This window comes from Poecile atricapillus, chromosome 21 (genome assembly GCF_030490865.1).
Source record: "Poecile atricapillus isolate bPoeAtr1 chromosome 21, bPoeAtr1.hap1, whole genome shotgun sequence".
NCBI lineage: Eukaryota > Metazoa > Chordata > Aves > Passeriformes > Paridae > Poecile > Poecile atricapillus.
The window spans coordinates 10,636,142-10,661,488 of NC_081269.1; the positions used below are offsets into that span (position 1 = coordinate 10,636,142).

Below are 25,347 nucleotides of genomic sequence, written 5' to 3' on the forward strand. Positions count from 1 at the left end.
TGGAGGATGGATGGATGATGGATGGATGGATGGATGGAGGATGGATGATGGATGATGGATGGATGTCACATGTGTCAGAAACCCCCTGTGCCCTGGGCTGATGCCCCCCTGTGGGCAGAAGGGGAGGGGGGATTCTGCCCTTCTGCCCTGCTCAGATGAGACCCCACCTGCAGAGCTGCTTCCAGCCCTGGGGCCAACAGCAGAAGGATGTGGAGCTGCTGGAACAAGTCCAGAGAAGACCATGGAGCTGCTCCAGGGCTGGATCCCCTCTGCTGTAGCACCAGGCTGGGAGAGCTGGGGGTGTTCACCTGGAGAAAGCTCTAGGGAGACCTTAGAGCCCCTTCCAGAGTCTAAAAGGGCTCCAGGAGAGCTGGAGAGGGACTGGGACTGGGAGAAGTGCTCCCACTCTGTGCTGGTGATCCAAGAAGTTTTGACCCATGAGGACAAACACAATTGCAGTGGAGCTGAGGAGCAGCTCCTCTGCCTCCCTCTACACCTCCACGATCAAACACATCCCTCACTGATCCCTCTGTCCTGCCAACATTGCAAGGATTTGTCCATTAGGTGCTTTTGCTCAGGGACAGGGAGAGGGGCTTTGGCCTGTGGCCCAGGAGGTGCTTTTCCAGCTGAGCTCCTGGTGCAGCAGCTCTTTGTGCAGCCACCAGACCCACCTGGGCTGCCCCAGCGGCTGGAGGGTGATCAAACCATCATCCCAGTGGCTCCTCCTGCACAGGAAGAAGGAGCAGCTCTCCTGGACCCCCGGGGGATATGGGGCAGAGGAGGTGGGATGGGGAGTGCTACACACTGCAGGTGCCTCCGGGAGCAGATCTGAAGGCGTTGCTTCGACCTTTAAAAGCGGCAGAGGATGAAGAGCACCACGGGGGAAGGAACCTTGTCCCTGGAAGACACCCCCAGAAGGGCTCAAGACTCTCAAAGCACCGCAAAGTATTCACATCTCCACCTTCAAAATTCCCGGGAAGGCTCCGGTGAAGCAGCAGGCTGCGCTCCCAGCCGCGGGCAGAGGATCCTCCCCGGCGGTGCCGGGAGCTCCCGGGGCCGATAACGCCGGGCAGATAAAAGCGGGCCCGAGGGGCCGCGGGCAGGGAGGAGGCGGAGGATCGCAGGTGAGAGCTTTTCTCTTGTGCAGAGTTTGTTTCTCTGCCGGGGGAGGGTCTGGGGAGCTGAGTCCGGGCTGAGCTCAGCTCCGGTGCTGCTGTCGCCAGGGGCTGCTCCGCAGGGACCGGGCTTAGCCCCCAATTTCAGGGTGAATTGGAGGTGGTGCTCGGCCCACAGCTCTGGGCTCATTGTGGGAGCTGATTGCTTGGAGCAGCCTTGGGAAGTAAGTGGGTCAGCTTTGGGAAAAACATCACAAACATCTATTAAATCATCCCCGCTCCTTCTGCAGCCCGTGGTAAAGGAACAGCTAGGTAATAACTGAATAAATGTTGATGATAAATAAATGAAATAAAATGCTGTATTTTATAATTATGGGGATAGAGTGATACCCAGCTCATGCTTGGCTTCACTCTGGTTCTATTGAGGAACACAGTTCACTCAGTGATTTTTGTAGCAACATTCTAAATATTGAAGTATTATTTCCTCCAAACTTCTGGTGTAACTTTTAATCTAAATATACTCAATCCCAGGCTAATCAGGAATAAAGAGAATACAGTCCTTATGTGTTTTTATGTGACATGACTACTTGCAAGGAGGACTCCTGGAATTCAAAGGCAGAGAAACAGAGGTGCAGAGGACCTGTTGCGCTTTCCTGGCGCCTCCCTCTTCCCCACCAGCTCTTCCTATTTGCATGCTCTGTGTGCTGCCCTGGCAGCAGATTCTGGTCCCTTTGTGTTGCCCCCTAAGTCCCAAGCATCACATTCCCAGCAGTGCTGGCAGTCTCTGGACAGGAGGCTGCTCCTTTTCCTCCCGGCACTGTCAGGACCTCCCAGGCAGTGCACTCCCTCCTGGAAGCGTTGCACTGGGAAGGGGATGCTCCATGAGCTCCCTTGACATGTGCCATCCTTCACCTTGGCACGGACCTTCCTGATGCATCCACGTGTTTTTGGTCTTCACTTATATTTCTTTGCAGGGATGAAGGCAGAAAGCTTCCTGGGGTCGCTGGTGGTCCTCAGCCTGTTCCAGGCATCTGTATCTTCTTCTTACGGTACTGTCCCTCCCTCAGGCTTTGCAGGTCAGGGGATTTTCTGAGTGGGAAAGATAAAGCAATGTCTGGAAGAGCCTGTCATTCAGCAGCACAGCCCTGAAAATGTGCAGGACAGATGGTGCCTGCACCTCTCACTGTTTGGGGCTGTTTGAAGCCTCCACTGATGAAGGCACTGTCTTCATGGCCAAGAGAGACTCTCAGACTCCCCTGAGGATTATATTTACATGCAGATCTCTGGAGAGTGAGCAGCACTTGCCTCCAGCGCTGCTGTGTCCAGTCGCTGGGTGCTGGAGGCTCAGGGATGCTCCCTCACCTCTGCTCCTCCCTTTCCCCGCTCAGATGTGCGGCTGCCGCTGTCGGACACATCCCTGCTGAGCAGCGTGGCCGAGGCCCGGCAGCTGGTGGATGCCGCCTACAAGCGCACACGGGACCGGTGAGAGCGGTGCTGGGTGTGGAGTGTCCCCTGTCCCCCGTCCCTGTCCCCTGTCCCCTGTCCCCTGTCCCTGTCCCTGTCCCCTCCTGCACCGCAGCCTCCCCGGCCTCTCCTGCTCTCCGCAGCGCAGGGACAGCGCGGTGGGGATGTCCGGGAGCACAGTGGGCTGTCACCCAGCTTCTGTCTGCGAGGTTTGGTGCCTCATGGATGCGATTTGCCTTCTGCAGATTTGGGACATGCCATGCCTGATGCTCAGGTGTGCGACTGCAGCATCCCTGCCCCATCTCAGATTTTGGTTTCTTGTCCCTTGCAGCATAAAGAAGAACCTGCAGAACAATGCCTTGACCCCAGCAGAGCTCCTGAGATATTTCAAGCAGCCAGTGGAGGGAACACGAGCGGCTGCCCGGGCCGCAGATTATCTGCAGACCACCCTGAGCCTGCTCAAAGAGAGGCTGCGGTGGGCTGTGAGGGGAGACTTCAACGTCACAGGTAGGATCCCCCTTTGCTGGGAGGAAGGCAGAGAAGGAAGACACGGGGCTTGGTCACTGGGGCTTGGGAGGAGGGAAGAATAGGGGGTTGTGATGGGCTGTGGCAAATCTCTCCCATGTGGCTGCAGTGAAGCAAATCTGAATTATTTTTCTGTGTTCTTTTTCCATCTTAAATGTTATTTGGGCGTTTTTCAGTTAGTGAAAGGGTTCTGTGCACTTCCCGGGTTCCTTCTGCTGCATCAAGGTTCATATTCCAATGTGTCAGATCTTGGAAGGCTTTGGTAGATAGTCTGCTGCTTGAGTAGGGAATGAGCAAACCAGAGATGACTCCCAGCAGCTTGGCCCCAAGGAAGGCAGTTCTTCAGCCAGACCTCAGATGGCACTGAAGTCACAGCATGGACACGACACTGTCCAAACAGAGAATGGGGAGATGTGAGAGGACATTCAATTCAGTGTGTGTCTGGAGGAACAACAGCTCTGTGAGCTGGAGCCAGGCTCAGCTGCTGAGAGAAGGAGGCAAATCAGGGCCAGTGAGAGGAACGGCTCAGGGACACACAGGGAGGACTCCTGTCATATAAATATGAACTCACGGGGATCATGGAACGGTTTTGGTGGGAGGGAACCTTAAAGCCCATCCAGTGCCACCCCTACCAAGGGCAGGGACACCTTCCAGTATCCCAAGCCCCATCTAGCCTGGCCTCAAACACTTTCCCACCACTGCAGTAAAGCACTGGCAGGATAAGACACATCATGGGCTGCTCTGGCTTTGCTCCAGGACAGGATGGGCTGGAAGGCAATGGCAGAACTGTCTGTGCATAGCTCCAGCCTTTCCATCCAGGACTGATGTTCCAGCACCACTACAGAGCCCTGTGAGGGCCACCTGCCTGCCACCTCTCACCCAGTGGCTTTTTAAACCATGCTGTGACCCAGACTGTTGGTGGCAGCAGTGACCAGGAAACCTCCGAGGGACAGGATGTGTAGTGAGAAGCCAGAGACAGCAAGGAGCATCTTCTCTATGGAGACAGACTGGGAGAGCTGGGGGTCAGCCTGGAGAAGAGAAAGATCTTCTAGTGCCTAAAAAGGCTTAGGGAAAAATAAAGGAGAGACTTTTTACATGCGTAGATAGTGACTAAAAGAGGAGAGATTTGGATTATATGTTGGGAAGAAATTGCTGGCTGGGAGTGTGCTGAGGCCTTGGCACAGGCTGTCCAGAGAAGCTGTGGCTGCCCCATCCTTGTGGGTGTCCAAGGCCAGGTTGGAGCAACTTGGGAAGGTGTCCCTGCCCTTGGCAGAGGGTTGGCACAAGATGGTCTTTAAGGTGTCTCCAACCCAAACCATTCCATGATTCTGTAATTCTGTAAGACTTTTCTTGTTGAACTCTGCCCCTTAGCTCCCCTGCAAAGGGAAATGTGCACAGAAAAACACAATTGCCCCAGTGAGCCCAGCCACAGGATGGTTCTTTTCCAGGCAGCTCTGAGCAGGGGTGACACACGCTGGGAGCTGCTTCCAGGAGGAAAACTTGTAACAGTCCCTAGGATGGCTGGGACTGCATTTTATGGGAGATAAAAAGGGAGAGGAGAGGAAGTGCCAATACTAGAAAACCATTCTGATGCTACATGGGCCTAACATGTGATTATAAATAAGATCTGACCACAGCTTTGCTCATTTTGATGCTTTTCAAACCAGCAAAAACATCTTCTGCTCAAAGAGGATCCTCGGCACACCTTCGAGCAGGAAGATTTAAATGACAGCACATTGTGATTGTGCAGATGATGCTAGGTGCAGGTACAAGGGTACAGAAAAACCTTTTCCTGAGCAAACCCAGCAGGGCCAGTGTGTTCCTGCATGTTTTTTCTCCCTTTTTCCATGCCAGACTTTCTGACTCCAGCTCAGGTGGGGGTGATTTTCAAGGCTACTGGATGTGACCAGCAGGAGAAGAAAATAAATTGTACATCTTCTGGCTACAGGACCATCACTGGTGAATGCAACAACAGGTGAGGGGCTGTGTCAGCAGGAGGATGGATGGATGATGGATGATGGATGATGGATGGATGATGGATGGATGATGGATGGATGGATGGATGGATGGATGGATGGATGGATGGATGGATGGATGATGGATGATGGATGGATGATGGATGGATGATGGAGGGGCCAGGAGAAGAGGAAATGGCACCCCTGAGCACGGGTGTTTTATAGGGACAGTTCAGAAACATTCCCTGTAAAAACAGAGCTGGGCAGCTCCTGGGAGCAGCTGAGGCAGAAGAGGGAGCTCAGCCAGCTCTTCCTGCCCCAGGGTGCTTTAGCCTTCAGGGAGTTGTGTAGGAACTAAGGAGAGACCTTCCTGCCCCCTTCCACTTCAGGGAAATGATGTGGACTTAGGGCAGATTATTAAAGGTCTTTTCCAACCTAAACAATTTTATGATTATTGTTGTTATTCTTATTAATCCTGGGATTTACTGACACCAAACTTACAGAGCTGCAGCAGATCCCCAACCACAGCGTGCCCCATTCCAAGGTCCATGTCTCTCCATATCCATGAGCTGTTGGCTCCAACTGTTTGCTGTTTTTCCATTGCCTCTGACAGGAGGAACCCATCCCTAGGAGCCTCCAACAGAGCCCTGGCCAGGTGGCTGCCAGCAGAATATGAGGATGGCGTGTCCGTGCCCCGTGGGTGGACAGAAGGAAGGCGTTTCTCTGGATTCCCCCTTCCACTGGTAAAGTTTGTAACAGTCTCAGAATACAGCCTATAGCCTAGGGATTGTCAGTTCCAGGACAGGCTGCAGGCATCAAAGGGCTCACCCACCAGCTGGAGTTGTGGATCATGTTGGACGAGCTTAAATTCACCAGCTGCAGGGTGATGGTCTGAGAATATCCAGGGGGATCTATTAGGAATGTCCATCAAAGAACAGTCTTGGCCTGGAGGCTTAGAACCCTGTGCTCAGCAAAAGGCGCTTGGTGATGGTGACACCTTCCTGCACAGACAGATTTGGGGGTTTTTGTCTGCAAAACACAAGAAGTGCCCTGGGAATTTTTGCTGATGACCCCACAGCTGGGTGTGCCCATTTACACACGTCATTTCCCACCAATGTGCTCTGCCTCCATCCCCCCAGGTCCGACAAGTGTCCAACGATATTGTTCGCTTCCCCCCGGAGCAGCTGCAGATGGATCAGCAGAGATCCCTCATGTTCATGCAGTGGGGCCAGTTTATTGACCACGACCTGGATTTCAGCCCAGAAACCCCAGCCAGAGTCCCATTCAGGGGTGAGGCAGACTGTGACACCAGCTGTGCCAAGGAGCCTCCCTGCTTTCCCATCCAGGTACAGGCAGCCTCCTTCTTCCAGGGAAGGGAGAGAGAGGGCATTTGCCCTCTGACCAGGAGATGTTGGTGGCTTTCCTGATCCTTGGCCATGGAGGAACACCCCCCCAGAACTGGCCAAGGAGGTCAGAGCACTCTGTGTGGTGGCAGTGCTGTGTTCCAGGGGCTGTCCAGGGTTCAGGCACAGGCACTGCCTTTGCTGTGTTTCCAGGCATTTGCCCATTTCCCTCAGCAATGTGTTTTTCCTTTGGAGCAGTAGTGCAAAGACAGCATGGGTGATGCCTGGAAAAAAGGAAATGTCACAGACAGGCACTGGGGAGTGTCAACACCCCAGAAAATCCACGGGACTGAAGTGCTCTTTGTACAGGACAAGGGAGTGCTGAGATCTCCCAGCAATGCCTGCGGTGTTGGCAGGAGTCACATCACGGTCCCTGCTCCAGTAGATCGCAGAATCACAGAATCATTGGGGTTGGAAAAGCCCTCCAGGATCATCCAGTTCAACCTGTGCACGATCCCCACCTGGTCCCCAGCCCAGAGCCCTGACTGCCACCTCCAGCCCTTCCTTGGGCAGCTCCAGGGATGGGCACTGCAAAGCTCCCTGGGCAGTTCCAGTTCCTGAGCTCCCTTTCCATGGGGAAATTCCTGCTCTGTCCACCCTGAGCCTCCCCTGGCCCAGCCTGGGGCCGTTCCCTCTCCTCCTGTCCCTGTTCCCTGCCAGCAGAGCCCGACCCCCCAGGCTGTCCCCTCCTGCCAAGGACTTGTGCAGAGCCAGAAATTCCCCCTGAGCCTCCTTTGCTCCAAATCATGTCCATGTCCCTCCTGCAGCCCTGCTCTCCAGCCTTTGAAATTCTGCTGCAGCTCTGGCTCCCACATGTCCTCCTGATTCCTCTCAAGGAAAACTATGATGGGATGGAACATCACTGAGCATTTCCCTGACATGCATTTGAGAATGCTGGAAGGGTCACAAGTTCTAGATGACAACTATCTATGGTGTAGATATGGAGATAAGAAAACCGAGCCTTAAAGATGCAATCCAATATATTTATTTTCAAGGGAAAAACTTTAGCAATCCATAGGACTTTAGGGCAATCTAGGTGTCTCCAGGCTGTTTGGGACTTGGGCTCCTGCCTGGCTCCATCTCCTGAGCCACTGATGAATTTTCTCTATCTGCAGATCCCACCTAACGACCCCCGAATCACCAACAGGAGGGATTGCCTCCCTTTCTTCCGCTCGGCTGCGAGCTGCACGCGGGGCAGGGCGCTTCGGGAGCAGATCAACGCGCTGAGCTCGTTCCTGGACGGCAGCGTGGTGTACGGCAGCGAGGTGGCCGTGGCCCAGCGGCTGCGGGATCGCAGCAGCCAGAGGGGCCTCCTGGCTGTGAACCACAACTTCACGGACAGGGGCAGGGCGTACATGCCCTTCGGCCCCATGAGGAAGGAGCCCTGCCTCAAGGCCAGTGGGGCAGCTCAAATCCCTTGTTTTCTTGCAGGTGAGTTGGGTGTTTGCACCCCAAACCTGGAATCTGGAGCAGACAGTTCCTAGAAGGGGCTTCTGACTCTCAGCAAGGAGCAGTTCCTGTTCCATGGCTGGAACAGACCCATCAATTCTTTTACAGTCATCAGTTCAGGCTGCTTCGGAAGTGCTTTTGAAAATCCAGTGTCTTATTTGTGACTTTTCTGGTCCCTGAGAACTGGGGGAGTTTTACATGTGCAGTTGCCTCCCAGGGCTTAGCGTTTCCTCACAGAGCTCTATTGGAAGCTCTGGCTGGATGCATTCTGCTCATGGAAACCTCACAGTGCTGCTTTTGTTCCTCCTTCCGCAGTTCCTCACAGGCAGCCTTTGAGAGAAGATGAAAAGGGCTCTGTGCCAAGTGCAGGAGAAAATCCCTCTATTTACTCTGGGACAAGGGGACTAAATACGACATATTTACTTTTCTGAGTGCTTGTCTATACTCTCATCACCTGCTTGCTCTTGTGTTTCCTGCCCCAGATGTTTGAAGAAGGATTTGCTATTTCATTGTGATGCTTTCTAATTTATTCCTCCAAGTTGACTCATTTTGCTTTTCTTTTTACTCTCCAAAGAGCCTGTTTGTGACTATCACCTTGCTTTGGCCACAGTTTCAGCTGGTTTGAAGACCTTCTGATTTTCAGAGCTTCCTTGGACATCTTGACTTCCCTCTGCCCATTTGCATTTCTCTCTTTGCTGTGACACCAAATGTCTCGGATATGGGAGCCTGGAGAACACCTACTTGTATTTAACTTTTTAAGTTAATACTCCCAGCCCTTCACTGAAACTTTCCCCACCTCTCTACAATTCTCAGCTCAGCCAGGACAGCACCTGGCTTTTGTTGCCTTAGCAGAAATTCAGTTTTTGCCTGGTGCTGTCCAATCCCTGAGTTCTCTCTCCTCCTTTGTGTTTCCTACCCATTTTCTTCACAACACAAGTACTGAGACATCTAAAAATTCTTCTGTGTGTGCTTCCCGATGTGACATTCCCACTCCAGTGCCATGTGTGCCCCTTCCAGGTGACACCCGTGCGAGTGAGATGCTGGAGCTGGCCTGCATGCACACGCTCTTTGTGCGGGAGCACAACCGCCTGGCTGGAAAGCTGAGGAGCCTCAATCCCCACTGGAATGATGAGAGGCTCTACCAGGAGGCACGAAAGATCCTGGGAGCCATGATCCAGGTACAAGCCATGGTCCCACATGACTGCCTGCAGTCTCACAAGGTTCACGTGTCAGGCTGTGCTAGTGTGGAGTGGCCAAAGGGTGCAGGATTTTGGGGGGAAAGGACCAGATTCGTTTCACCAGTGCCTTTTGACCAAAGCAAAATCAGACAGAGATACCTGAAATAACAAGCACAGAGAGGTCCCCCTGAATCTTTGATGACCCTTTACTTTTAAATTTACAAAGTGCTTGATGAAGTTTTTAATGGCACATTTTCGTTTGAGGGACAGACGGAAAAGTCAGAGGAAAAGCTTTTCTAACTGGTGTTTTGTACCCCATAAAAATGGTACTGAAAATCTGGATTAAAATTCCTCAGGTCGTGAATCTCCTCCTCAATGATTCCCTGCCATTGCAGGGGGTTGGAATGAGATGATCTTAAAGGTGCCTTCCAACCCAGCCACTCTGGGATTCTATGAAGAAGCCCCATGGGCTGGTGGGTGCAGGCAGTCATGGTGTCTCTCCTAGGGACTGGGCTGCACCCCAGACTTGACCCTGAGTGAGATTCTGGGGTCACACAAACACCTCTGTGCTTGGGAGGGAACTCCCAAAGTCTCTTGCTCAGGCAGGAAAGGCTGGATCCTATGGGAGAAAGGGACGTGGGGTTTCCAAAGGAACTGCACCTCCTTTGAAGCCTGTCTTCTGAGCTGGTCTAACAAAAAACAAAAAGCAGGAATATCAAAATGTTTATGTTTTTATGCTCTCAATTTAAATATTATTGTATCGTTGAAAAAACATGTTGGGCAAGACAAACACTCAAAGGATTGTTCTAAAAAGCATCATCTCCATCATTGTGTTTATATCAATGGTTTCATCTTCATGTGGTATTCAGACAATTAATTAATTTTCTCCTACTGACATAGAATTTGATTTTTTTTTTTTTTTTTTAATTATATGTTGCTACCTCCTCAATACCCCAGAGGGACATGAGAGCAGGGTTGGAAATCTCTGCTGTGGGAGGACCCAGGGAGCTGCCTGTGGGTGGTGCTACCCCCATTATCTGCCGATGTTATCTTTGCCATCTGAGGCACCAAGGGTGCAATTCTGCCTACCTGAAGGGAACTGTGACAAGGAGCCAGTATTTGAGAGGATTTGGCAGGCTTTTGTCTTCACAGAATCACAGAACCAATTTGATTGGAAAAGACCTCTGAGATCATCGAGTCCAACCTATTATTATGCTGCTCTGAGCTGCCAGAGTGTTGTGGCAGACAGAACATGAAAAACAACTTTGTTTCCACAGAAACTGATGGCCAAGACATTAACAGTTCACCCTTCCCTCGTTTCCCCCTAGATCATAACCTACAGGGACTACCTGCCTCTCCTGTTGGGATGCAGGTTCCACAGGCTCATTCCTCACTATCGGGGCTACAACGAGTCTGTGGATCCTCGGATATCCAATGTCTTCACCTTGGCTTTTCGCTTTGCTCACGCCTCAGTCCCTCCAACTGTTGGCCGCTTAGATGAATATTACAGACCCATAACTCCTGAAATTCAACTCAGAACCTCCTTCTTTGCTGTCTGGAGGATCATTCAAGAAGGTAAATCCTTTCCTGCAGCTCTGCAGTGTGGGTTTATTTCATTCATCCTTTCCTGCCCTCTCTTGATGACCTCTTGCTTCAGCCAAATTCAAAAGCATTTTATGTTCAATGTATTAAATGGCCTTTACTACCAGCCAGAGTTATCCCAACAGAGGGATAACCCTGTAGAAAAGGGCAGCCCATCGTGTTTCAAAATGATCTGATTGCTTAATTGCTATGACCTCAACATTATTCAAAGTATTTTCTTCTTAATTCTTTAAGTGCAGGGAAATTTATTCTCATGTAGTAGAAGCTCATAATTACATATAAACTGTGCTCACCTCTCTGGGGCCTCTTAGCCACACACCAGCCTCTCCACACTCCTCACATGTCCCTGCTTCAGGTGGAATTGATCACAGCTTCCCTGTGCCACCTCTGCAGGTGGGATTGATCCCTATCTCCGGAGCCTCATGGCCAGCCAGGCCAAGCTGATGACGCAGCAGCAGATGGTGGTGGGCGAGCTCCGGGACAGGCTCTTTGAGCAGATTGAAAGGATTGGGTTTGATTTAGCTGCACTCAACATGCAGCGCAGTCGAGATCACGGCCTTCCAGGTAAGGCAGCTGTGGGAGCAGAGCTTACAGAGAAAAACAAGTGGAAATCAGGCATTTTTGCGATTAAACATTGAGAAGCTTCTCCAGCCCATGCTTGGCTGAAATTACTCAGGAGTTGGATTCAGTGATCCTTATGCATCTCTCCCAGTGCAGGATATCCAGTGATTCTATGATGTTCTTTCCCAAACCTTTTCCTTGTTTCTGAACAACCACAGGTAGGTGGGTGGAGGTTGAGCACTGAAGGCAAAGTCTGGCAGAAGCTGCATGAGAGACGTGGAGGCAGAAGAATGCAGGGCATTGCACAAACCAGAGTTTAGTATTCAGTGACTGACTAATTTCTATTGTCCAAGTGAAAAAACTGGTAAAGTAGTTCAGCAGCAAGATTGCAGGAGTGGAATTAGGACTGTAAGTCCCCTGTGACTTCTCTGCAGCCATCTGCAGTGGTCCAGCCACACGACTGGAAGAGCAGATTCCAGTATGTAAAGAAACTCTCATCATAATTTCTCTATTAAGCCTGTGTCCCAGAGAAAAAAAACAACCAAGCACGTCAGAACCACCCTCAGGGCTCAGGAAGGTGCAAAACCAGTGTAATGGTATTGCAAGATGGTCTTGAGAAATAGATTGTTGATTGCACTTCAGAGCTGGCTCCTGGGTGGGTCCTCGCCCAACAGTGTCATTAGGCTGAGCTAAGAGCCTGGAGCTGCTGTGTCAGCAGCATCCTGAGAGATGCAACAGTGCTCCTGTTTCAAACTGGGATGAAAACTGAGCTGGATCCATGGGTTTTAAGCCCAGTCAGAGGCTTTGCAGTACATCCAGATGCATCATCAGCTCAGAGGATTGCTCTGCCTTGGCCACTACAGAAGGCTGTGATTTTTCCATGCTTGATTGAGGGACACCATCATGCAGAACCTGATCAGAACCACAAATCCTGGGTTTCCAGGCCTGACATGACTACTGGTGTCACAACTTTGGGAAAGAGAGGGGAAAATCTTTCCAGGAGGGGGTAGCACATTACTGCTCTATCTGCTCTGACATCCAACTGCTTGCAGGTTACAACTCCTGGAGAAAATTCTGTGGGCTCTCACAGCCATCTGGAGTGAAGTCACTTGGTCAAGTGTTGAGGAATCAGAACCTGGCAAGGAAGTTCCTGCAGCTCTACGGGACACCGAAGAACATTGACATCTGGATTGGGGCCCTTGCAGAGCCCTTTGTGAAAGGAGGCCGAGTTGGGCCTCTCATGGCTTGTCTCATTGGCACCCAGTTCAGGAACATTCGTGATGGGGATAGGTAGGAGAGGAGATGGGTATCCCAACCCCAAAGTCCAGGGAGGCTGGAGTTTATGCAGAGTTCTTAATGCTGATCTAAAAACTATTCCAGTTGTTTGTTGCTTTTCTTTTCGGTACTCCTTCAAAAGTTTCATTTTCTTTGTAGTGATTTTCTTACTCCATCTGATGGTTGAGATACTGGGCTGAGATCCCAGCAAAGTGATATCTCACTATTTCTTCTTCCCTCCCCCAGTTCTGAACTGGAACCCTCTGCTCTGACGTGTGGCAGGGTTTGGTCCTTGCTTGTGATGGATGTGGTGGGTTGGGGTTTTCTTGTCAGTCAAAATCACTTCAGCAGTGCTGAGGTTTCAATACACCTGAATTCCTCCTCCTCCTCCTCCTCCTTGAGGTTGCTCAGGGACTTCAGGTGCAGCAGTGAGTTATGTTCCCCATTTTAAGCTGGATTTTCTGAAGCAAGATCCCTGTACCAGCCAGCAAAATTGCTTGAAAATGGCAATTTTCAGGCAATACAACCTGAAACAACCCATGTTTCCATGAAACAGTTCTGCTGAGAAAGACTTATGACAAGCTCAAGCCCCTGGATGAGGAGCTTAGAGTCAGTCAGTCGCACGTCTAGAAATCCTAGATGCTTATGACAGGAAATGAACCCTTTTCTACAAAACTGAGTGATTACAGGGCTTGCTCCAACATGGCAATCGTTTGGCTGTAACCACAGCCTGGGCACAGTCTCTGCAGCCTTTCCTATTTGAAAGAGTGTACCTGTGCCTCATCTGAGGACAATTAATTCAATTGCAGCTTTGTTACCTGCTCATGGCCAAAAGAAAAGCAAGATAATTATCCAGCTGGTGAGTCAGGGCTCTTGATTTAAATAACAGAAATTCAAATTTGTTCTTGGAAGAAGAAATTAGTGTAAATGGGAATTAATATTGTGGGAATCATCAATGTGAATAAGGCAGAAATCCATTGTGTCTTCTTTCTCCTGCAGGTTTTGGTGGCAGAACCCTGGGGTTTTCACTCCTCGCCAGCGCCTTTCACTGGCCCAAATCTCCTTGTCGCGAATAATATGTGACAATACCCACATCACTAAAGTATCAAGGAATATCTTTTGGGCTAACACATACCCCCGTGGCTTTGTGAGCTGCAGTCAGATCCCAAAGCTGGACCTGAGACCCTGGAAGTCAAAGAGCACTGAGGAGTAAGGTATGATCTGCAAACAGCAGCAGGTCCTGCCTGCAGGCCCCTGAGAAAGCCAGACCCTGGGGTTTAAAACTGAGCTGCCCAACACGTGGCTGGACCTGTGTGCCAGGTACAGCTTTAGGGGCTCCAGTTTACTGGGTGTACTTAGAGTGGCTCCTACAAAATGCAGATTTTCTGGCAGACCAAGCCAAGTGCCCTATTCTGGGAATTTTTTCTAATGAGGAGAGGCTGAGGGAGCTGGGGCTGCTCAGCCTGGAGAGGAGCCCCAGCTGAGAGGGGCCTCAGCCCTGGCTGTCCCTGTGTGCAGGGAGGGCTCCCAGCAGAGCCCGGGCTCTGCTCAGGGGCCCAGCAGTGGCACCAGAGCCACGGGCAGGGACCGAGCCCAGCAATTCCCCCTGCACAGGAGGCACAACTCGTGCCCTGGGCACTGCCCAGCCCTGCCCAGGCTGCCCAGGGAGGGGCTGGAGTCTCCCTGAGCGGGGATATTCCCGAGCCCTCTGGACACCATGCGGTGCCCTGTGCTCTGGGCTGGAGCAGGGAGGTGGCCCCGGTGACCTTCCTGTGGTCCCCTCCTGCCTGAACCTTTCTGGAATTCTGGAATTTTTTCTGATTAATAAACTTTCCATTTAGCTCTTTGCTGTCGATGCCAGGGTTTTCTGCATGGGAAATAATGCCCAGAATGGGAAGGCTGCTGTCTGTTGAGATGCTGTTTGTCAGCACATCCTTGTAAGGCCAAAAGCAACTCAGCATTTGAAAATTAATTCCTAGTCTATGGGAAGATTTCTGGTTTTGATCTCTGCTTGTACAGTTTTTGCCTGTTTTTACACTATTTCTCTCACCTGCCTGTAGGATTTGTAAAATTCTTGAGGTCTAATTCCTGCCAAAATGTTCCCTGAAATCCTTGGGAAGCAGATGTAGAATGGCTCTCCCTGGAGAAGAGCAGGATGTTCCAGGGCCTTTTCCAAACAAAACATCCTTCCTTTCCTCTGACAGTCAGGTCCTGTCACACTCACAATACCAGTTTTTGATCCCTCCTTTTCTGCCTAACCTGTGGAAACAAATCACACAAGGATCAGGGAGCTATGGCAGGTTCTTTTCTGTTAACACAATGCTTTTTATCTCCTCTAGAAAAAGATTCTGGTGACTTTAAATGTTGAATGTTGATGACTTCCCAGATGTCCAGACTTGGGAAGCTGCTGAGGTTGATTATTAATTTTTACTGTGTTTATGCTTTTACTGCCTGCAATGTCTGAGCATAGTTCTGTCATTTTTTCAGCTTGATTTGCATGAAGCCTTTACAGTGGGATGGAGCCCAGGAGTAAAAGAACTTCATGAAGAGATATCCCAGATCCGTAAAATCACTCAGTATCACAAAGCCAAGTGAAATTTGTCCGGAGGCTGATCCCAAATCACACCAACTGCTGGCTTAGGCCATGGAACCACATAATACTTCACCAAGATTTAGTGTCAAGCACGTGTTTTGGACCTTCCTTTTAAATTTTTCAACCCCCACAGAATTATCCAGGGCATTGGAATAGGCAGTTGATTCTTGCTCTCCAATTTTTTTGTTTGAAATAAATAAATCCTTCGATTCCTCCGAGAGAATAAGAAATAGTTGTCCTGCACCCCAAACATACTGTCCTAAAATGCCCTGTGTCAGATTTTGCTCCAATATGGAAGGAAGAAATGTGCCACGTGGATAAGAGTTTTCTCACTGTTATTTCCCATGGTCCAGAATGCCCAAAACATCCTCTGTTCTGTTCTGTAACAGAAACCTGTGACAAGTTATTCCTGAAGCCTGGCATGAGCCAGTGACTCAGCACTGGCCTGTAGGGCTGGTGGCATGTGGCCTGGCAAAGATCAGAACAATCTCAACATATAAGATAGTAAAAGCTGTTCTGGTTTCAATCCAGCTTTTTCCATTTTATTGAAAGTTATCAAACCCACTTTCTCCTCCCTCTGTAGCCTGCTTTGTTCCTGTTATTGCTTAATAAATTGCAATTTTGGGCTGAGGCCAAGATGTTCTTTGCATTTCATAAAAGGTGCAGCAACCACACATGAGTGCAGGAGGGTGGTAGGCTTTCTGTGGGAATACTGGGGAAAGGCGGTTCCAGAAGCTTTGTGTTGTTAATGAAAGAAGGTATTTCTTGTTGAAGCTTCTGACCACAACTCCTGCGTGATACAGAAAGTCAGCACTGGTGGGTGGGAGGTATTGATTGGGGTGTCCCAGCCTCTCCAGCTCTGGTTTGCCACTCCTGGTTGTGTATGGTGACCTAGTCCCGTGTCTGCTCAGCCCCCTGGGGAAAGAGTATTACCTGTTGACTTCAGCTGTTCCCCTCTGAGAGAGGATCTGACTGGCTCAAAATCACCCACAACCCCTCTATGTGCACTGAGCACAGACAGCTGATTTTCTCTTTTTAGCTAAGCTGAAATTTGGACAATTTGATTTACTTTATCAACTTGATCAAACCTATGCAGTGCCTGGATGTGTAGGACAGGGTCTGGCTGCTCAGATTGCTCTTTTTCTTTCTCCCTTCCAAAATACTGATTTTGGATTCTCTGGACATCTTGCAGCCAGCTCGCTTGGTGAAGATCAACGTTTGCACAAAGTGGGACAGCCTGGGGTCATAGAATCATGGAATGGTTTGAACTAGAGTGGACTTAAATATCATCCAGTTCCACCTCTGCCATGGTCAGGGACACCTTCCACTATCCCAGGTTGTTCCAAGCCCACCCTGGTCTTGGGCGCTTCCAGGGATGAGGCAGCCACAGCCTCTCTGGGCAGGGTTTGTGCTGTCTGATATATCCTGCTCCTCCCCACTAAAGATTTTCTTAGTGTTCCTCAGGGTTCCTATTCCCAGAGCCCCCTGAAGGGGCTCTCCAAGCACTGCCAGCCCCACAGCCCCTGCACACAGACAGCTTTGCTGCTGTGGTTGCCCTGTTGCCATCCAGCCCTCCTGGAGCTCTCCCAGCACCGTTGCTAAACCAGCTTCCCACAATGGGTGCAGCTCCCAGCAGAGAGCAGAGCCTGGCTGAAGCCTCACTCCCAAACCTCGTTCCAGCTTTGCACCACCCACACGTAGCTGATGGAGGGAGTTTCACCTTTGCTCTACATCACCAGCAGCTCTGACTCGTTCACTGCTCTGCTCCACACGCTCTGGGCTGGAAGGATGGAGTTTTCCCTTCTTCACTACCTGTTTATCTCTCTGCTCATTACCTTTATAGTTCTCTACCAGGTGAAACCTGCATTCAGATTCTTCTGCAAGATGACCTTCTATAAGTTGTGGCTCTTCACCATAAGCATTGGGGTTGCCATCCTCAGTGTTCCTCGTGGACGTAACGTGGACAACATGATGTAAGTTGTCTGTGGCTCCTTTCTGCCCTGAGCATTGATAGAGTCCCCTCTATCCAGTGCTTTGATTGGAAGGGTCCTGGGAGTGCGGTGTGGTGGGGAGGGATGGGTTCTATATTGGTGTGGGGAGATGACAGACTCTGTAATTCAGAGAAGGGGTGTGGGTTTTGATACTGGTTTGCAGTTGATAAAAAGAATAACAAATGATGTAAAGAAATGATGTAAAAGGTGACATAGATTTGCCAAAGCAGGAAATGCCAACAACCTGGATGTAATGCATATTGCTATTTTTACTAGAGCTCTTTCACCTGGTCTATGGAGCTGTATTTCTCTCCTCCACATGGCTGAGCACTGTATTACTAAGTGGTGTTGAGAGGGCCACTCCAGGGGCTCTTCCCATTCTCTGCTCTGAGCCAGTGCACACCTGAGACATCACCGTGGTGCAGTGCTGGCCCCTGCATGGGCACTGACTGGTGTCCCCATCAGCTCAGTGACAGCCTGATGTCCCAGGTCTGGCAGTGTCCCAGCCCATCCCATTGCTGCCTATCCTGTCTCTCCAGATTCCACTCAGACTCCAGGCTGTGGACTCATTGCCTGGGGTGTCCAGGAGTGATCAGTGGTGGTGGCAATCAGGAACCTGGGCTGAGGGGGGATGAGAAGACAACTCTGCTACCCGGCACCACAGTGTCTGAACCCTCCTGAAGTACTGCAGAAGCAGGATTTACTATTCCATTTTATGCTTCAATGAGAATTCATATCTCCTAACTGAGCATCAGCCTTTTGCTTTGAGAATTTTCTTCACCTCTTGACTTTGGTGCCTGACCTTTTCTTTTTTTAGATGTTATTTTATCAATATCTCTTCAAATAGGACTCCCAACATTGCAGCCTAATGTCACCTAGAGGAAAACACCTCTCTTTCCACAGCCAGCCGGGGTAGGCACAGGTTTGCTGCAGCCTGTATTCCCAACCTAGCAAGGTGGGGAGGAAAGCAGTGTACAAAGGTGTGCTGTGAAACTGGCTATTGTCTAATATTTGGTTGATTCTGGTGGAACTTCTGGAGCTGTAGTTGCTGGGTCATTGATCATGTATGGCTTGAGGGAAACCTGTGAGGTATATTTTACTTCTGCAATTAAATAATTAGCAGCAGAGGGATACTAATTGTTCTTTTCCAAGTCGTGGTCAAAGCTGTCTGTGGGAAACTGGCAGAAGCAGTGCCTTGGTTTGGAAGACAGGTGTCTGCTAGGGAGGGCAGGAGCCCACCTCGGAATGAAAATGTAGATCCCCTCCCTCCAAATTATTACAATTCTGAACTCAAGGGTCTCTCAGGCAGAGATCTGGGGATAGGAAAAACAGTTCTTTACTGGTATAACCAGGCAAACAAACAACAATAACTACAGCATTAGCAAGAAAACAGAACCAGGGACCCCGTGGCAGCTTTCTCAGCCTCAGAGACGGGAAGGGATGGAGGAGAGGCTTTGCTCCACAAACCCCTCGGGCGGGCAGTCAGTCCCGGTGCTCCTGCAGGGCTCTGAGGAACACTCGGCTGGAACAGCAGGGATGAGCTGAGATCCCGGGATGGTGGCTGAGGTGGAACAGCAGGGATGAGCTGAGATCCTGGGCTGGTGGCTGAGGTGGAACAGCAGGGATGAGCTGAGATCCTGGGATGGTGGAACAGCAGGGATGAGCTGAGATCCTGGGCTGGTGGATGAGGTGGAACAGCAGGGATGAGCTGAGATCCTGGGCTGGTGGCTGAGGTGGAACAGCAGGGATGAGCAGAGATCCTGGGATGGTGGAACAGCAGGGATGAGCTGAGATCCCGGGATGGTGGATGAGGTGGAACAGCAGGGATGAGCTGAGGTGGAACAGCAGGGATGAGCTGAGATCCTGGGCTGGTGGAACAGCAGGGATGAGCAGAGATCCCAGGCCAGTGGCTGAGGTGGAACAGCAGGGATGAGCTGAGATCCTGGGCTGGTGGCTGAGGTGGATCAGCAGCTCTGTGGCGGTGCCTGGCACTGCCACACGTCCCAGCAGGACAGGGGGTGCGAGGCCACCAATGAAGAGGGAAGAAGGAGAAGAAGCAGCAGCTCTGTCTGGGTGATGGCGAATTCCCTGCTCCCAGTGAGAGTCCTGCTCTGAAGCTGAAGAAAGCAGCCAGCCCCAGCTTCCCCCACCCACCTTTTTCCTGCCCTCCTTCCCCTCTGGGCCTGGCCGAACTCTTGGTGTTTCTCAAGCACCCACTGAGTGCCAGCAGTCAGGGGTGTCCCCTCCACTAATGGGTAAAAATTCCATAGGTGAGATGGAACAAAAGGAAAGACACCTAACCCCCAACAAGCAGTGTGTTACGTGGGCTGGTTTGGATGCATAGCTTGGTCCCAAATTTCAGCATCTCTTTGGCTAATTTCCACTCCTCTTTTCCAGGTTTTTGCGCACATTGACCCGGCCACTCAAATACATCTTTGGCATTCAGATAGTGGTGAAGGGCAAGGAGAACCTCAGGACTAAGAAACCTTTTGTTCTGGTGGTGAATCACCAGACCTCCCTTGACATCATGGGTATGTGGTGACCCTGCCTCGTGCTCCTGGCCCCAGTTGTTTGTAGGGATGGGTTATATGGAATCCCACAGGCAGAGGGGCAGGAGTGGCTGCTGCAGAGCCCTTCACCAGACAGCCCCAAACCAGGGCTGATCTCCAGGTTATCAGAGGAATTTTCAAGCTACATCAGTTTTACCCTCTCCAAGGGAACGGGGTACAAGGCTCTCTGCTGAGCAGAGCCCTCTCATAGCTGCTCTCCTTCAGTGCCAGTCCTGAGTGGATAGTCTGGAGACCCCCAAAATTCCCCAGGGATTCTATGGAGCTTGGTATGTCCTAGATCCAGAGGGCTGCTGCCCAGAGGGATCCTGAGTGCAGGTGATGACTTGTTCTGTCCTCGCTGTCCCCTTGCAGTGATGATGGAGATACTGCCGAGGCGCTGTGTGCCCATTGCAAAGAAGGAGATCCTGTACATGGGCACATTTGGCCTGGCCTGCTGGCTTGCAGGGGTCGTCTTCATTGACCGCAAGAGGAGGGAAGAGTCCATTGGCATCCTGACAGAGGTGGCACACTCCCTGCACAAGGACAACGTGAGTGGGGAGGAGTCCAACGAGGATCTGCTGGAAAAAAGGAATCTGGATGTGGGTGGAAAGAGATCTTTATCTCTGGGCTGGACACTGAGCAGAACAGAGTGAGAGCATCAATGTGTTCTGTGCCCATGAATGGAGGTCAGGGGTACAGAGATGAGCCCCAGGGCACCACCCCTTTAAGCAGTGGCTTTGAATTGTACCTGGAGGTCTTTCCACCCTAATGTCTTCTCCCTCCTGCAGCTGCGTGTCTTGATCTTCCCTGAAGGAACTCGCAACCATGGTGGCTCCATGTTGCCCTTCAAACGTGGGGCCTTCCAGCTGGCTGTGAAAGCCCAGGTGAGACCCACATTCCTTCTGCCCCTCATGTGCCATTTGCCTGCTGTAGTCCACCAGCAAACCTGGTCCCTGGCTTCCCTATGGATTGAGTACATATCCAGGAGCCCTCGGGGGTTTGCAGGTGGCACAGGAGGGGTCTGTTTCTGTGAAAAGTGGAAAACCTTTGTTACAGCTTGGGATAAAAGCTGGGGCCCTTGACAAGAGCCCTGGACCTGCACAGGGATGTTTCTGCTGAGCTGGCCTCTGTAGATAGAAATTTGACAATCTGCTGTTGTTAGCCTAAATACAGAGATAAAAATACAAAACCCAATAGCAAGGGCATGGGGTGATACAGTTAAATGATCTAAATATTCAAATAACCCTCTGAGTGTGTGCTGTGCCACTGATGGTGAAAATTATCAACAAGGTGCAGGATTCACCTGAAAACATAAGTTGAATTTTGGAGGAAGAATAAGGAGATGTGTATATTCACTGTAGACTGCCTTCCCTCCAGGTCCCCATTATTCCTGTAGTGTTGTCTTCCTACAACCACTTTTACAACCAGAAGGAGAAGAAATTTACACCAGGTAAGGATGACCTGGGGCAAAGAATGGTCTGGGTGGTGGTGCAAGCTCAGTCCTTGGAGCCATGACCAGGGTGGGCAGAGGAGCACGTGTAATATGGAGATGGCACTCAGAAAATGGCAGTTGCTGTCTTCTTGGGAAGAAATGGGACATTTCAGGAACCACTTTCCCTCTCCCCTTGGATTTCTCACTGCTTGTTCAATACCTGTCCAAGAGAACTTGGAGGAGCAGCAGAGTCCTGGGGCAGGTCCTGCCCCTGAACCCCCACACTGCCCTTGGATCTGCAGGTGCATGGAGAGCTAGGAAACATTTATGGTAACAAAAAATTTCTACTGGCCATAGAAAAAATTTTAGGGGAAAAAAATAATGCAAATCTTGGGCTTCAGAAAAAAACTGAACAAATTCCAACAGAGAAAGGTAGCCCATCCTGTTCCTTTGCTCCCTCAGTTGCCTTAAAATGGACTTCTGCCACTTCCCACTTTCCCAGACTAGCCTTGGTGTTTCCTGAGGAGAGGATCTGCATTTGAAATTCTCATTCCTCCCATTGTTGTGCCCGGGTGTAGTCATTCCCTTGCAGGCACACACCTGGGAAGAGAGAGTGGTGCAAATGATAAATATGGAATTGCCTGTTTCCAGTCATCTTTCACCTGCTGGGTTTTTATCCTCTCTGTTCACACACAAAAGTCTTTCGGATCTGGAAATGTTCCCCCACCTAAGGGTCAATAGGTCCCATGAGCAGGGATTTTGCCAGCCTTCCCTTTACATCCCTGATCTGGAAAATCAGAGAATAACCTGCTGGGGAGGGATCTTTGAAGCAGGTGAATGTTTTGCTTTAAGCAAGGCCAAGTCTAAAGACAGATGAGTTAGCTTTGTGACCAGTCCAGAAAAGGTTGTGTTAACTCCAAGGATGGAGATTCCAATAATTCCCTGAGCTTTTTAGGAAAGACTTTTTGCAGTTACATGTGCATTTGCCTATATACAGCTTCAGTCACCCTGGGAATTCACGTTTAGCTAATTCCATGCTCAGCTGATCTCTGAGCCCTTTTCCAAATGGCTGTTAAACAGGCAGGACCTGCTCTGCTGAAGAAAGAACCCTGGTTAGCTTTCCTTGTGCTTTTCCACTTTCCCCACCTAGAAGTTTTGCCAGAGCTGATTCTGAAGATGGTGGTCAGGATTCCTGTGTGCTGAGCAGGTCTGTGGGTCAGGACAGCTCCCTGTGTCTGCAGTGGCTCTGGGTGTGCTGAGGAGCCTCTTGAAAGCCCAGCTCTGTGCCTGGTGTTGGACATTGTCATTCATGGAACATGTCTGGTGCTTGCTGCAAGTCTGTACCAAACAGACCTGAATTTTCAGCACAGCCTTGTCAGCACTCTGCTTTTTCAGCAGGAGCAAGTGAAGTGAGGCAGCAGCCTGGCTTTGGGTGTAAAATGTGCAGGCAGGTAACACAGAATTGTGGAATCACAGAGGGGTTTGGGTTGGAAGGGACTTGAAGCTCAGTTTATTCCATCCCTGACCATGGGCAAGAACATCTTCCACTAGACCAGATTCTCCAAGTCCAATCCAACATTACAAACCCTCCTCTTTTGTGAAGGTCTTCTCTGCACTTGTTTTGCCTCCTTCCCACAGCTCTGCCACTGGCACTGCTGTGTCTCATTGCAGGCACACGTGTAAAGTAATGCAAGACCATTTTATAACACATCACAGCTCTCCCCAAATCCCCAGGTTCCTGTCTGTGCAGGCACTGTCTTGTCTCCACTGGGCCAGAACAGGGGACTCTTGGTGACAGAAGAGAGGAGCATGATGGCAGCTCCCCAGTATGTTCTTCCAGTTTACACCAGTCCATTGCTCAGATGCTTCCCCAGAGAAGTCTGACATACTAGGGAATCCTGGCCACAATTTCCTCTCATCCCAAAGTGTGTTTCTGGAAGCAGGGACCGTGCTAAATTTGGTATACATAGAGCACAACCAGTTTGGATGTGTTGTATTAAAACATCTTCTCTTTGCCTGTGATCTAGACAGACCATGAGATCTTTGCACTGTGAAAACTCATTCTGTATGGAACATTGCATTGTGTTGGAGGAGAGATTCACCTGTTTCCATATTTATGATTATTGTGCTCTCTGTGGATGGGAAAAGCCTGGGCTGGGCTTTTGCTGTGTGCATTTGGGATGTGGCTGGGCACCCACACCACCGGTGTTGGGAATGAGGGCATTTCCAGCCCACCTGCTCTACTGCCTCCGGCTCTTCTGTAACCACTCATGGTGTGGGGTTTTTTCCCCATCTCACCTTCTTCCAGGAAATATGATCATCCAGATCCTGCCAGAAGTGGAGACGCTGGGCCTGGGCCCAGAAGATGTTCCCAAGCTGACGGAGCAGGTCCGTGACTCCATGCTCTTTGTCTACCAGGGGATATCAGGAATGACAAATGGAGCTCCCCGTTAGCAGTCCCATCTTCCAGCTCCAGCTGTGTGTGCCACAGCTGAGAGAAGGCCATGGCAGCCACAGGAAGGTCTGGCAGCAGAGACAGTTGTGGATTGCAACACTGACATACCAGAGACAGGCAAAAGGTCCACCAAGGAGAGAAGCTTCCCAGGGGAATGTTGCTGTGCCACCTCCCACAGAACTGTGCCATCAAGGGGACAGACACACAATGGATAGCTGGACATTTCTGTGTCATCACATTGCTGAGAATGCCCCAGCCTGACCCCAGGCAGAGCTGGGCCCTTCCAGTGATCATCACTGCCTGCTTATAACCACCTTTCCCTGTTCAGATCCAGCAAGGTGGAGGTGTTGACCCCAGGCCTGAGAACATGCTGCCTGGGAAGTGACTGCCCTGGGGTTTGGGGGCTGCCACATTCCTCTGGAACTCAGGAGAAGGTGCTGTTTTCTTCCTCTTCTACGGGGAGGATTTGGGAGGGATCTCTGCCATGAGAGACAGAAACCAAGGAAGCTTTGGGAGAGGGGAATTAAAGACCTTACATGTGTCTACAGGGCTTGGTGGTTTCTTTGACTAAATTAGCCTTCCTTTTAACCTGAGGAAGGTTTTGCTTTCAGGGCTGAGAGAGAGGGACATGTCTGGGGACTCAGAAACCAGAGGCAAAAGCAGCAGGAGTATACTGCCTAATATCCTTGATGTGCCCAGATGGAATCATTCCTGGAAGTGTTCTGAAGATGTATATATCTGGTCCTTAGGGACATGGTTTAGTGGTTGACCTGGCTGCGCTGGGTTAATGGACTTGATGATCTTGGGGTGCTTTTCCAGCCTTGCTGATTCTGCAATTCCATGATGATTTTATGATAATTCCATGATGATTTCATGATTTTTAGCACGATCTCTATATCTTTCAACTCAAACACACTGTGGGAGCTGTAGCTCCTGATTTTTGAGTCCAGCCTTCTGCCTTCTTTGTCAGAGAATGCCCACCAGCCACGATGAGATTTGCTTTTTTGTATTGGTATGTTTAGCTATGAACCAGAGACAAAGAATATTTTGGACCCATGTCTGGCTTACACAGAATTACACTCATTCACAGAATCATTATGTTGGAAAAACCCTCTAGGATCATCCAGTCCAGCCTGTGACTGACCCTTACCTTCTCAACCAGCCCAGAGCACTGACTGCCATATGCAGTCCTTCCCTGGGGGCTGTTCCTCACTTTCCCACCTCCAAAACGAGGGGAAAGGTCAAGCTCTTGCTGTTGGGGTAAAACAACCAACAGAAAACCTGCTGCAGTTGTTCTGAGGATGCAGCTTTCCATGGGAATATGAATGGGAAGGAGCAGGTCCCAAGGGTAAAAGTGCTGGGCACAACTTGTCCACGGAGATCATGGTCAGGGCTCCTTGACATCTGCACTCTGGGAAGAAATCCCAAAAGGATTTGGGTTGTAAAGTACCTTAAAGCTCATTTCATTCCATCCAGGGCGGTCCCACAGCAGGGACACCTTCTACTGGACCTGTGTGTTCAACCTGTCCAACCTGGCTTTGGACACTTCCAGGGCTGGAGCAGCCACAGCTTCTCTCGGCAGCCTGTGCCAGGGCCTTTCCACCCCCACAGGGAAGAATTTCTTCCCAATGTCCATTCTAAACTGACCTCCTTCGGTGTAATACCATTCCCCTTTGTCCTACAGCAAGAGGCCCTGCTAAAAGTTTTGTCCCATCTTTCTTACCTCTTCAAGTGCTTCCACAGCATGGTCCAGAACTGACCTAGCTTTGCCCACATCCCATTCTTCCTAAAGCAAAAAGA

General features: G+C 50.4%; 2 protein-coding genes across 2 annotated transcripts; both read left to right on the forward strand.

Moving 5' to 3' along the window:
• The first annotated feature begins 1,095 nt into the window (after positions 1–1,095).
• EPX (eosinophil peroxidase) lies at positions 1,096–15,669 on the forward strand. The gene is made up of 14 exons (XM_058854052.1): positions 1,096–1,124; positions 2,090–2,164; positions 2,504–2,597; positions 2,911–3,086; positions 4,959–5,079; positions 5,673–5,802; positions 6,199–6,405; positions 7,578–7,893; positions 8,929–9,089; positions 10,418–10,664; positions 11,085–11,255; positions 12,305–12,542; positions 13,527–13,741; positions 15,015–15,669. Exons 2-13 carry the CDS (start codon positions 2,092–2,094, stop codon positions 13,738–13,740), a joined length of 2,148 nt encoding a protein of 715 aa, XP_058710035.1. The 5' UTR covers positions 1,096–1,124; positions 2,090–2,091; the 3' UTR covers position 13,741; positions 15,015–15,669.
• Positions 15,670–16,893: 1,224 nt separating this feature from the next.
• LOC131586824 (1-acyl-sn-glycerol-3-phosphate acyltransferase alpha-like) lies at positions 16,894–24,092 on the forward strand. The gene is made up of 6 exons (XM_058854054.1): positions 16,894–17,093; positions 19,509–19,642; positions 20,033–20,208; positions 20,449–20,544; positions 21,038–21,110; positions 23,401–24,092. Exons 1-6 carry the CDS (start codon positions 16,909–16,911, stop codon positions 23,544–23,546), a joined length of 810 nt encoding a protein of 269 aa, XP_058710037.1. The 5' UTR covers positions 16,894–16,908; the 3' UTR covers positions 23,547–24,092.
• The last annotated feature ends 1,255 nt before the right edge of the window (positions 24,093–25,347 follow it).